Source organism: Neomonachus schauinslandi, chromosome 1 (genome assembly GCF_002201575.2).
Source record: "Neomonachus schauinslandi chromosome 1, ASM220157v2, whole genome shotgun sequence".
Lineage (NCBI taxonomy): Eukaryota > Metazoa > Chordata > Mammalia > Carnivora > Phocidae > Neomonachus > Neomonachus schauinslandi.
The window spans coordinates 110,286,313-110,299,948 of record NC_058403.1 but is presented as its reverse complement, the minus strand read 5'-3'; the positions used below and the strand labels follow the sequence as shown (position 1 = coordinate 110,299,948).

Sequence of the window (13,636 nt, the reverse complement as noted above, 5' to 3'; positions counted from 1 at the left end):
GATTTTCCAAGTCTCCCCACCTCCCCTATCACTTATAAACTATATTACTTCTATAGAGAAATTCCCCCACCTACTACTTGGTTACCTAGTGGTACCATTTATATAGGAAAGAGCACTGTTCTCTTAAAATCAGTCAGTGGGAGTTAGATGTGCAGTCTCGTTACTTACCAAGGTCTCCCCGTTTGTAAGTGACTGGGTAGGAATTCAAGTGTAGGTCTGTGTTGTCCCCACTCCACCTTGTCTCCACCATGCTGCCTTACCTACATGAGACTACAATGAGTAGTATCCATGTATAGTTACATTAATCTTTTATAATGCATTCAGAATTGATCATGTTCCTATTAGCTTCTCTCTTCCATCTAACACTATTTCCTTTTTTTTTTTAGACACAATTGCAAATAAATTGCATTTGCAAAAAATTAATGATTTTGTGTTATCACCTGGACCCCAACCATACAAGGTAATTTCTGTGTTTTTGTTCATGTGGAATGTTATTAGATTAAACCTTTTCCTGGTTCTTAGTGACTGTAAAAGCATGTCCATCTTAGTTTATGTGCCTCAAAAAACGAAGTGATGATTTATATGTGTGTATTTCAGGTGGCTGTCTATGTTCCAGGAAGTAAGGGTGCACCTTCATTTGTTAGATTGTATCAGTACCCCAATTTTGATGGACCTCATGCAGCTTTAGCTAATAAAAGTTTTTTTAAAGCTGATAAGGTTACAATGCTATGGAATAAAAAAGGTATGATGATTATATTTTATCTCATTTATCAAGTATTGAGACATACTCCTGTATGTTTAGAAAAAAAAGAGTATCAATGCTTATTTAATGAAAATGTGCTCTGTTACATTTTTAAATTTTTTTTTCTTATCACCATTAGGTTAATTTGTGTTTTAAATCTTAACTAAAGTTTTTACTGTTACAGCTACTGCTGTGTTAGTAATAGCTAGCACAGACGTCGACAAGACAGGAGCATCCTACTATGGAGAACAAACACTGCACTACATTGCAGCAAATGGAGAAAGTGCTGTTGTGCAATTGCGTGAGTATCCCAGTCATCTTCTTGTGATAAAACAATAGAGCACTATGCCATAAAGAGGATCTAATCCAAATTCTTGATCACGTGATAAAACTCAAATATTTTAATAGCCTTTAAGGTGAAATTTCTCTTAGTTAATAAACTTATGGTCATCCCCACACATAGATTATTTTGACAAAATTCAGTTAATTTAGTTCTGGGGAACTTGATAAGTGAAATAATTTCATTGTAGCAACTCTTTGGGGACTTACTTATTATGACAGTAAGTTGGTCTAGTGGGTTTAGCATTGTCTTCAGAACTGAGGAATGTTACCATTTCATCTTTTGTTTTGATGATATAAATTGCTATAGAATAATACAGTTCTAAAATTCTGGCAACTTCTTGATTTTTCATTTTGAACTGAATATGTAAAAGTAAGATAAACTTCATTATAAAAAAAACTATGTATTCCCTTTGAAGTCAGAAAGGAAACAAGGATGACTCCTCTTTCTACTATAATTTAACATTCTGAAAGACCTAGTCAGTGTAACTGATCAAAAGAATAAATACACAATTTTGAAAGGAGAAAACAGAATCATATCTGTGCATGTACATGAAGTCACAGTATAAACAGCCACTTAAAAAAAACATAATGGAAGGAAAGATCCCATATAGACTAACATAAAGACAAGAAATAAATAGGACTAATGGGAAGAAAACTTCAAAACTTCTAAGGGACAGTGTGACCTTTATTTTTATTTTTATTTTTTTTTAAGGTTTTATTTATTTGACAGAGCACAAGCAGAAGGAGAGAGAGGGAGAAGCAGGCTCCCTGCTCAGCGGGGAGTCTGCTTCTCCCTCTGCTTGTACTCTCTCTCTATCAAATAAATAAGTAAAATCTTAAAAAAAAAAAAAAAAAAGACTTTTATAAAGATGTCATTTCTCTCCAAATTAACCTAAAAATTAAAATGCCGTTAGGTGTTTTTTTTTTTGAACTAGATAAACTGATTCTAAAGTTGATTTTTTTTTTCCTTTTTTCCTAATCTTTTCTCTTTAGTTTATTTGAGAGAGAGAGAGAATGAGCAAGCATGAGCAGGGGGAGGGGCAGAGGGAGAGGGACAAGCAGATGCCCCGCTGAGCGGGGAGTCCAACACAGGGCTCAATCCCAGGACCCTGACATCATGACGTGACCTAAAGTCAGATGCTTAACTGACTGAGCCACTCAGGCACCCCAACCTTTTTTTCTAATCTTAAAAGTGAAAAAAAGATTTTCTAACAAGGCGGAATAATAAAGGAAAAGTGAATATATAAAATATGGATTTCTAGGGGCACCTGGGTGGCTCAGTCAGTTAAGCCTCTGCGTTTGGCTCAGGTCATGATCCCAGGGTCCTGGGATCAAGTCCTGCATCGGGCTCCCTGCTCAGTGAGGAGTCTGCTTCTCCCTTTCCTCCTGCTTGTGCGCACTTGCTCGCTCTCTCTCTTTCTCAAATAAATAAATAAATATTCTTAAAAAAAAATATAGAGATTTCTACATTGGTGGGAAGAAAAGCCCATAAATTAAGCAAGACAAACAAAAAATTGGGGAATAAATTTTTTAGACGGACAAGGGATGAATATGAGAAAGGTGAATTTTGTTATCAAGTAAGTAAAAGACCAATAACTGGAGAGAAAAATAAGCATGGGACAGTAAAAGTCCGCAGAAACAGAAACAAGATTATGTATAAATATATTAAAAGGTGCTTAGTTTATAATAAAAGAAATAGGAAGACAAGTGAACAGTTTTTTTCTCAGTAGCTTGGCACAGATAAGGCGTGAGGGAGAGTGAGGGGAAAATACGTACTCTCAAGAACTGCTGATGGGGCGCCTAGGTGGCTCAGTCAGAGGAGCATGTGACTCTTGATCTTGGGTTGTGAGTTCAAACCCCACGTTGGGGGTAGAGATTGCTTTAAAAAAAAAAAAAGAATCTTAAAAAAAAAAACACCTTTTGATAGTATAAAATGGTACAACTTCTCTGAGGGGCATTATGGCCTTATCGAGTAAATGTACACACCTTTGAGCAGCCAGGTTCACTCCTACAGATGTGTCTGTGTACACTCACCGTTGAGAATATACAGGAATACAGTACCAGTGGAAGAGTGAGGCAGATCTTAATGTGCTTATGTGGAAAAATCTCCAAGATAGGGTACTAAATGAAACAGCAAAGAACTTTAGTGTGAGTGTGTATGTGTGTTTAAGAGAGATGCTTAATTTAAACAAAAATATTCTGAAAGCATATACAAGGAATATAATAGAGGGTTGCCTTTTTGTAGAGGGTCTTAATTAGTGGCATATCATTTTGTTCCTGTGTGCCTACATTACCTCTTCTAATGAAAACTTGTTTATTAATAGGACTAATAATGTATGTTTCTATGAGCCTACATTGCCAAAATGTTTAAAAGAAATTAAGATAAAGCATTTATCTCCATAGTATATCATATAAAAATATTTTAATTGTAACGTATCTTCTAATTTTTGGATTTTTTTTTTTTTTTTTTACTATTTGACATGTTTATGAGTATTATACACTTATAACTTGGCTACTATTGTATTCATGTAATGATTTATTGCTAATTTGGGTTTTATATTCTTCTAGCAAAAAAATGGTCCCATTTATGATGTCGTTTGGAATTCTAGTTCTACTGAGTTTTGTGCTGTTTATGGTTTTATGCCTGCCAAAGCGACGATTTTCAACTTGAAATGTGATCCCGTGTTTGACTTTGGAACTGGTCCTCGTAATGCAGCCTACTATAGCCCACATGGACATATATTAGTACTAGCTGGATTTGGAAATCTGAGGGGACAAATGGAAGTGTGGGATGTTAAAAACTACAAACTTATTTCTAAACCAGTGGCCTCTGATTCTACCTATTTTGCTTGGTGCCCTGACGGTGAGCATATTTTAACAGCCACGTGTGCTCCCAGGTTACGTGTTAATAATGGGTACAAGATTTGGCATTATACTGGCTCTGTCTTACACAAGTATGATGTGCCGTCAAATGGAGAATTATGGCAGGTTTCTTGGCAGCCATTTTTAGATGGAATATTTCCAGTAAAAACAATAACTTACCAAGCGGTTCCAAGTGATGTACCCAGTGAAGAACCTAAAGTTGCAACAGCTTATAGACCCCCAGCTTTAAGAAATAAGCCAATCACCAATTCCAAACTGGTAAGTAGAGTTTTACTACTTTGGTGGGAAAAGACTTCAGTGTATGGAGTTCTCTAGACCTTTTTCTCATGCATGTTCTTGCGTTACTTAGCACCTGATTAGAACATAAACTCTAGAGTAGAAACCATGGAGGACCTACTGCTGAAGATGGTGAACACCTAACATTGTCAAGTTGACAAAGTAGTCAATTTAAAACAGTTTACGTTTTACATCTGTGGGGAAGAGAACAGAGTATGACATACTGGCTTTATAGAGATCATGGACTCAAATTCAGATGCCTGTCAGGCTAGGCTGGTCATGCAAGGCTTTGGTGACTGGGAGAGAATGGTGAAAGGGAGAGACCATGCCCTCTTTAAAGGCCATAGCAACTGCACAGCAGCAGCCGATTGTTTCCATAGGAGATTTAGGCCCAGTTTGCCAAAATGTTTGATTTTCCAAGACAAAACAAGTCTGAATGCTTATGTAAAATTTCTCAATTTTTGAAACACTGTTGGTCAAACAAAACATGCTTGTTTTCCTTAGGCTGTCAGTTCCCATCGGTATCGTAAAGTTAGGACCAGAGCATTGGTCAGATTCTCATCTGCTTTAAAATGTTAGCATTTCGGAGCTCAGGGGAAGCATTTATTAATGACCTGAGTCTCTGGGATGATGTTAAGGAATAAAGTTGCTCTGTAAGAATGAACAACAATATTACTGGTATTATAAAGGTGGCCATACAATAGGTGTAAACTGGAACCAAGTAAACAGGGATATATAGTCACTTAAATATTAGGCACTCAGGGAAGTAGATACTTTTTCAGAGGATAAATATTCCTATGCCTCCCTCATGCCACTCCTAACCTCAAAAACAAAAGAATAACCCTTCTTCCTCCACAAAATCTAGCAGCGGTCTATAACTTCTTAACTTCACTGAAATGTTCTGTTTAAACATTTTTGTTGTATTATTTACTAAAAACATATAAAAGTTATGAACAAATTAAGCCCCATTTATGATATTTGGCATTTAGGTTAAAATTTGTCTTCTCTCTATATTAAAGTTTTCCTTACCTAAGATAAAAACAGAAGTAACCTCAACATATCCTGCTTTCTAAATATCTATATGGTAGCACAAGAGGAATAAATTCTGAATCAGTATATATTTTTATTCTCTGATTCATAAAACTAATTTGTCTTGATAGGGAGAGAAAGAGAAATATACTTTGAAAATAGTGATAAAACTTGGTAAGAAAGTCTTAAAGCCAACATTGTTTTAAGATTTAAGATTTCCACTAAATTTTTGTTTTTGTATGTGACATGGTGATTATGTGATCCTATCAAATCATTTTAGTTGAAGGAACCACATGCCCAGTGAGAAATTTTTGTGTCAAATTCCAGAAATGAGCTAAATGGCAAAAAATACTGTCAAGAAATTACCAGAAACAAAGACATTCTAGTAAATAACTTCACAAAGGAGGAGGGTTAATTAGTAAAAGGGAAAAAAAAAAAGATGGGATTCTCTCTCAAGAAAAAACTTACTTTTTTTATAAATAAAAATTCACATATGAATTACACTGAGGTATTTCTTGGCTTTCCACAAAAACCCCTTCACTTTTATAATGTATTCATCAGAACAGACCCATAATAATTGATAGAAATGAAAAAACAAATTTTATAAATAGGGATGAAATTATGTACAGTGGGCACAGTACTAAAGCCAGAAAAGCTCATGATCCCTAGTAGCCGTGTGGATTTTTTGTGTGTGTCTGAAATGAAAGTCTGTCAGTGACTGCATCATGTTCATAGTGTAGAAGACCTTATAATGCGTCCTTCTTTACTTCATTTTTAATTGCTTTGTCATTTTTTTGAGGTTCTTATGACTAGAAACTTCTCACCCAAAGCAAGGTACTGTAGGAGAGCCCGCTATGGAAAGAATTTTGATGTATAAAACAAATGTTCAGCAAGTACTGCTGTGTCTTAACTAACGTTGTATGCAGTGTGGATAACAAAGAAGTGAAAGAGACTTGCCATCAAATTGTTCTACAAGTGTGGGTTCTCAAATATTCAGTTACTGCAGGTAGAGCATGTACACACACAGAACTTTGATGACCTGAAGTAGTTGATGCAGCTAAGATAGTCACAGTATGGTTTCTTATTTCTTCCTCTGTATCTTCAGTGTTTGAACCCTGCCCATTTCCTCATAGCACTTATAAGTACCACGTGGATCTGAGATCTAGTATTTAAGAAGCTTCATGGAGATCTGGTTCTTTTGATGTGCTGAGTATGATAGAGTCTAAGAGACAGTTAACACTGAGATAGCAGCAGTTTGGAGGGAAATCAGTAAGTAAACGTGAACCTGTTAAGCTGTAGTTCCATCACACATGCTCCCTGTTGCCTCAGGCAACTGTGGAGATGACTTAAACCTGTGTATGTGTATTTTTTTTATTGAAATATAACTGATATGTAAAATTGCAAGATATTTAAAGTGTACATCATGGTGTTTTGATATAGGTTTACATTATGAGAGGATTCCTCCCATCTAGTTAGTTAATGAATCTATCACCTCGCTTTTTTTTTTTTTGTGGTGAAAATATTTGAGTTCTCAGCAAATTTCAATTATACGATAGTGTTATCCACCATAGTCACCATGTTTTATACCAGCTCCTCCTTGATCCTATCCTTAATTCACCCTTTCTGTTGTGGAATATAGTTGATGGGTGGTTATATAAATATCTCATGATGGAAATGATTATCTGTTTTTTTATTATAGTCTGAAGTTTTTTGTGGGCCTCTTCATTATGTTAATCCTGGATTTACAAATATGCAGTTACCACTTCCTATTTGGTATTTTTTCTCCTGGTCTGTTTTAGTTTTTAATTTGCTTTTATTTTTAAGCTTCTAATCTCTGATTTTGCATGTAAAGACCTAGAAGTAATTCTTTGTGCAAAGAAAGCAAATGAGGCAATTGGGTTTCTGTTGGCAGTAGTCAGATCCCAAAAGATCCCAGAAGAAGCTGTTGTTAGTATCTAATTTCATATGAAGCATGTGTCAGTAATAGTACTAAGAAAAGTTCCATTGTTTAACAAAGCTATACAGTATTTTGCCAGCACTTGTATAACTGAAAGACATCATATATCAACTAATAGGAAGATACTCATTAAATCCATCCTTGACAGTTGGGGTGTGTCTACTACTGATACGAGTTTTGAAATATTCTTTACCAGTGATCTGAAATTTAATAAAATGTTTATCCCACACCAACAAAATTGTATAATTTGTGATACATGTTTTTAAAAGCATGGATTCCATTTCACAATCGTTTGTTTCACATTTTCCACAGCATGAGGAGGAACCACCTCAGAATATGAAACCACAAGCAGGAAATGATAAGCCATTATCAAAAACAGCCCTTAAAAATCAAAGGAAGCATGAGGCTAAGAAAGCTGCAAAACAGGTATTTGGGACACTAATCTTTTCGAAACAAAATAAGCAAAATTGGTTAAATTAGCTTAATTTAAGCCTCAAAGTTTAAAGATTATAGTCCTAAAGATTTGACTATTATGGGTTTTTTGGTTTTTTGTTTTTTTTTTTTTTAAGATTTATTTATTTAGGGGCACCTGGGTGGCTCAGATGGTTAAGCCCTCGGCTCAGGTGATGATCCCAGTGTCCTGGGATCTGGCTCAGTGGGGAGTCTGCTTCTCCCACTCCCTCTGCCTCTCCCCCTGCTCATGGTCTCTCTCTCTGTATCTTTCGGTCTCAAATAAATAAATAAAATCCTTAAAAAAAAATTGAAAAAAAGATTTATTTATTTGAAAGAGAATGCATGCACGTGCACACGAGTAGGGGCAAGGGCAGAGGGAGAGGGGGAGAGAGAATCCTCAAGCAGACTCCCATGCTGAGCACAGAGCCTGACAATGCGGACAACGTGGAGCTTAATCCCAGGACCCTGAGATCATGATCTGAGCCCAAATCAGGAGTTGGCCGGCTGCTTAACCAGCTGAACTGCCCAGGCACCCCAACACTTGACTACTGTGTTATAAAATGTAGTTGGGAGTTAGACTTAAATAGCCAGAATGCCTTTTCTTTTGTGTTTGCCTATGAATTTCTGAGTAGTTCTGTTTGTATAATGAGGAAGTGAGGAAAGTGGATCTGGCCTTAAAACCTTAAACCCTAATGGGATTGTATAGTGTGTTACGTGTTATAGACCCTTCTGTTGAAGCCAGTGTGAAGTGGTATGGTTTGCTCTCTGAAAGCGTATGTTTGTTAAGAGAGATCAGAAATTGCATGACCATAAAGCCATTTTGTTACTCAGGATAACATTACTATAGGAAATTGTTCAACTGGGAGTCTAAACACCAGAAGTACCCAAAACAATGGAATTATTCTAAAGTAATTTTTTATGTGATTTTATAGTTGAAAAACCATACCAGTGGTATGGTATGATAAATTATGATTGTGTATGGCTTATGGTGATAGTGCAATCAGCTAGGCTAGGAGTATCTGGTTAGTGAAATCATCATGATCACATTTTTAAGATTCAGATAATGCAGACTTGCTGGTAATGGTTGAATTTTGACAATTCTAGATTGTTTATGTGTTTTGGTAGGCAATTACTATTTTAAGGCGTAGAATTGCATTATGCAGCCATAGTCTGCTGAAATCTGAGCTTTAAAAAAAAATCAGTGTGCTCTTTTGTAGTTAATATATTTCATCTCCAGAAATATCTTTTTTTTTTTTAAGATTTTATTTATCTATTTGACAGAAACACAGCGAGAGAGGGAACACAAGCAGGGGGAGAGGGAGAAGCAGGCTTCCCGCAGAGAAGGGAGCCCGATGCGGGACTTGATCCCAGGACCCTGGGATCATGACCTGAGCGGACAGCAGACACTTAACGACTGAGCCACCCAGGAGCCCCTCCAGAAATATCTTTAAATAGGTCAGGTTTAGATCATTCTAAGCATAATGATCTATTCCATGTATTTGACTTGTATAAAAGCAGGAATTGTCCTTTCATCATGTGAGTAGAGATCTCTTACTGGCCCTGAATATCACAAGTTAGTAGTATCCTTTTAATTTCTGGTAGATAAGATTTCTTCTTTTTTTTTCCTAGCTAATATTTTCAGGCATAATTGACAAAAATTGTTAAGTGTACAACGTGATAAGTTGTTATAGGTAAACATTGTGAAAAGATGCCCACAGTTGAGTTAATTAACACATCCATCACTTTACACATTTACTTTTTGAGAGGTGAGGACACTGAAGTTCTACTCTTTAGCAAACTTCAGTTACACAGTACAGTATTATCAGCTGTGGTCACCATGTTACATATTAGGTCCTCAGACTTTATTCATCTTATAACTGGAAGTTTGTACCCTTTTACCAGTCTGTCCCCATTCCCCCCACTCCATAGCCCCTGGCAACCACCATTCTAATCTTTGTTTCTAAGAGTTTGACTTTATTTTGAATAGATTCCACATATATGTGATACCATCCAGTGTTTTCTTTCACAGTCTGGCTTCTTTCACTTAGCATAATCCCTCCAGGTTCATTCATGTTGTTGCAAATGGTAAGATTTCCCTTTTTTTTTTCCTCAAATATTTATTATTTATTTGAGAGAGAGAGAGAGAGAGAGAGTGCACTCGAGAGAATACGAGCAGGGGGAGTAGCAGAGGGAGAGGGAGAAGCAGGCTCCCCACTGAGCAAGGAGCCCAATGTGGGGCTCGATCCCAGGACCCAGGATCATGACCTGAGCTGAAGGCAGATGCTTAACCAACTGAGCCACCCAGGCGCCCCTGAATAATAGTCCATTTTTATATATATATTCCACATTTTCTTTATCCATTCATCCATTGCTGAACACTTCAGGTTATTTCCACCTTGGCTATTGTGAGTAATGCTGCAATGGACACAAGAATATAGGTATCTCTTTGAGATAATGATTTTGTTTCCTTTGGTATATCTCCAGAAGTGGGATTACTGGATCATATGGTAGCTCTATTTTTAGTTTTCTGAGGAACCTCCATACTGTTTTCCATAGTGGCAGTATAAGATTCCTTCTCATTGAGATTTAAGGGCCTTTGAAACCCACTCAACTTAAGAATCCTATTTTTATAAATGATGTTTCTTCCTTTTTATTAGAAGATTATTTACTTTAGAAGATTTTTTAAAAGTTTTTATTTGAATTCCAGTTAGTTAACATACAGTGTAATATTAGTTTCAGGTTCAGTACAGTGATTCAACACTTCTTACAACACCCAGTGCTCATCACAGCAAGTGCACACCTTAACCCCCATCACCTATTTAACCCATCCCCCGCCCCTCACCTCCCCTCTGGTAACCATCAGTTTGTTCTCTATAGTTAAGAGTCTGTTTCTTGGTTTGCCTCTCTCTCTCTCTCTTTTTCCCTTTGCTTGTTTGTTTTGTTTCTTAAATTCCACATCTGAGTGAAATCATATGGTATTTGTCTCTCTCTGACTTATCTTGCTTAGCATAATACTCTCTGGCTCCTTCCATGTCATTGCAAATGGCAAGATTCATTCTTTTTTATGGCTAATAATTCCATTGTATGTATATACCACATCTTCTTTATCCATTCATCAGTCGATGGACACAATCTATTTCCATAATTTGGCTCTTGTAGATAATGGTGCTATAAGCATTGGGGTGTATGTATCCCTTTGTATTAGTATTTTTGTATTCTTGGGTAAATACCTAGTAGTGTGATTGCTGGATCGTAGGGAAGTTCTATTTTTAACTTTTTGAGGAACCTCCATACTGTTTTCCAGAGTGGCTACACTAGTTTACACTCCCACCAATAATGCAAGAGTGTTCCCCTTTATCCACATCCTCACCAACACCTGTTGTTTCTTGTGTTGTTGATTTTAGCCATTCTGACAGGTGTGAGGTGATACCTCATTGTGGTTTTGATTTGTTTCCCTGATGAGTGATGTTGAGCATCTTTTCACATGTCTGTTGACCATCTGTGTGTTTTTGGAAAAATGTCTATTGAGATGACTGGTTGGAGTTAGTTATGGTCGTGTGATAGAACAAAGGAAAATGGTCCATGACAAGATCCACTTTCTCAGCCCTCTGAGTTAAGTAATCAAAGATGAAGGAGTCAGAGGTATATAATCTAAACAAGTACTTTTATAAACTGGTGATGACTTTATAAGCTTATGAACTTTACCAAAAGGAATTTAAACTAAGAATTTAATCTTACCATATATGCATCATTTTCAGAGAATGACCAGAATTTAAGTATAATAATACAGACATTTTAACTTACTTTTGGTTATTTAAAATATGGTAGAAAGTTAAATTTCATATTTCACTTAACTTTAATAGATTTTCAAATGTACTGACATTAACCTTCTTTCCTAGAAGAAAATTTTCTCAGCTGTTTGCAAACTAAATTTTTAAAATTCTTACTTGATATCAAAAGTGAATTTTGATAGGCAAAGTATCTCTCTTCTCCTTTTACCCACTCTTCCACTCTTCTCCTTTAGTTTTCTATTATGAAAATACCGAACTACATATTATTAGAACTTGTAGGCTTCTTTTTTTTTTTTTTAAGTTGTTTCATACTAGTTTATTTAGGGGTTCCATTTTCACTCCTCAATAGATTCCTCATATGCTTCTTCACTCATTAATTCATCCAGCTCTGAAGGATTACTGAGTGCTATCTTGATCAGCCAACCATCTTCATAACAAGATTTGTTGACAAGTCCTGGATTTTCTGCAAGAGCTTCATTAATTTCAGTTACTAATCCTGATAGAGGAGAATAGAGTTCACTAGCAGCTTTCACACTTTCCAAAGCACCGAACTCATCTTGTTTGTTCAGTTTTGTCCCAACTTCACACAGACTACAGTAAACAACATCTCCCAAAGCTTCCTGTGCAAAATTGCTGATTCCCACTGTTCCAATACCATTTTCTGTTGTTATCCATTCATGTTTGTCTGTGAATTTACGCACGGAGAGCACAGCAGAGCCCGTGCGCAGTGTCTGGACGGCGCCCGCCCTCAGCCCCCAGAGCCGCGGCAGGCAGCGCGCGGTGGGCGCGGAGGCGACGCGCAGACTGCAGGCCGCAGCCCGCACGCTCCGCACCACTCGCAGCACCATGTTCACAGAGGTGCGGGGGTCGCAGTGCAAGCGGCTCGGGCACCCCAGCCGGCAGGGACGGGGCAGGGGCGGGGCCACAACTTGCAGGCTTCTTAAGAGTAGAATCTAAACAGTTTCTTTCTGACTACTTTGTTAAGTGCTTTGCTCAGTAATGCGTTTTTACATAGAAGGTTAGAAATTAATATTTGTTGAATTGGAATGTACAAAAAGTACAACTAACATGACTTTAAAAAGAAAAAGTGACTCCAATTCTATACTCTCCAAAAACTCTCAGGCAGACATTCCTAGATATGAAGATATAGGAGTGATACTGTGTTTCGTGTCCCCCTGGGATGCTTTGGTATTCAGAGCATTTTACCCAGAACTCAGAGTAAGTTTTGGCCTTGGGGCTTTATGTATTCTGCTGGGAACTCTATAAGGAAGAAATAGAAGTCCTATCTTAGGGCCAATAAAGCCTTATATAACTTTTTTCCCCCCCTCTTGTCAAAATGTATGTCTTGTCATAATTACAAAAGGAGAGTAGTTCTTTGACTACTTCATTTATTTAGCATGTGCAGTAAAGCAAGTCTTATGCTGGGGGCACAAACAGAACAATGAACAAAGAAACCTCTGGTATAGTCTAATGGGGGATAGTACAATACACTGTTACAGTAGGAATACATACCACGTATTGTGCAACTAATCCAGTCTTTTGGGTTGGGAGAGAATTTTCCAAAAGGCCTAAAGGATAAATAGGGTCAGCCAGGTAACCTGAAGTTGTTCTAGCACACACAAAGGCCAGGAAACAAGTATATGGCACCTGAGGGGAAATCGAAGTGGTTCAGAATCAGAGGTCTGATGACACTGAGAGCAACCTCCCTTTGAGTTTTCCTGGCAGAGCTGCACTGATCTGATTATAAATAAATCTCTGTAGGACTTAATCTGGTAACATTATCCATTACATGTACTTGATCATACATACTCATTAGAGTTTTGGAGGACATCGTGAAAGTGAAACTTCAGACACCTTAAATTAGAAGAGCCCTCTCACATTTATAAACCATTCATATAGTGGCACATCCCAAAATATCTGAAAATTTGGAATGCTTGTTGGCTGATACAGAAACCTCCTGGTTTTTTCTGCTAAAGTCATTTCATTTCTTTTCATTTGTCCTTTTATTACTAATATAGTATTATTTTTTATTTTATTATTCTACTTTAACTCTAAATTTTAGATCTAGCAAAGTGTTCCCTATGACGATGACATAGTAAAAACCTTTTGGGTATCTCCTTATACTGTGATTTTCTTTTTTTTTTTTTAAGTTGTATCTTTCTG

The 13,636-nt window shown here is 36.8% G+C and overlaps 2 protein-coding genes across 4 annotated transcripts in view; one reads left to right on the top strand and one right to left on the bottom strand.

Moving 5' to 3' along the window:
- The window catches only part of EIF2A (eukaryotic translation initiation factor 2A), a 35,972-nt gene that overhangs the window by 20,023 nt on the left and 2,313 nt on the right, over positions 1-13,636 (top strand). For all 3 annotated transcript variants that reach the window (XM_021685974.1, XM_044915183.1, XM_044915186.1), the window contains 5 exons: positions 387-460; positions 598-742; positions 927-1,066; positions 3,653-4,225; positions 7,542-7,655. In XM_021685974.1, coding sequence (XP_021541649.1) covers positions 387-460; positions 598-742; positions 927-1,066; positions 3,653-4,225; positions 7,542-7,655 — 1,046 coding nt within the window. The remainder of the gene's footprint in view (positions 1-386; positions 461-597; positions 743-926; positions 1,067-3,652; positions 4,226-7,541; positions 7,656-13,636) is intronic.
- On the bottom strand, positions 11,809-12,321 carry LOC110576773 (glycine cleavage system H protein, mitochondrial-like). The gene has a single exon (XM_021685973.1). It carries the CDS (start codon positions 12,319-12,321, stop codon positions 11,809-11,811), a length of 513 nt encoding a protein of 170 aa, XP_021541648.1.

Bases quoted from the DNA above. Each gene is read 5' to 3' on its own strand.
- LOC110576773 (XM_021685973.1), bottom strand. From the start codon at position 12,321: ATGGTGCTGCGAGTGGTGCGGAGCGTGCGGGCTGCGGCCTGCAGTCTG.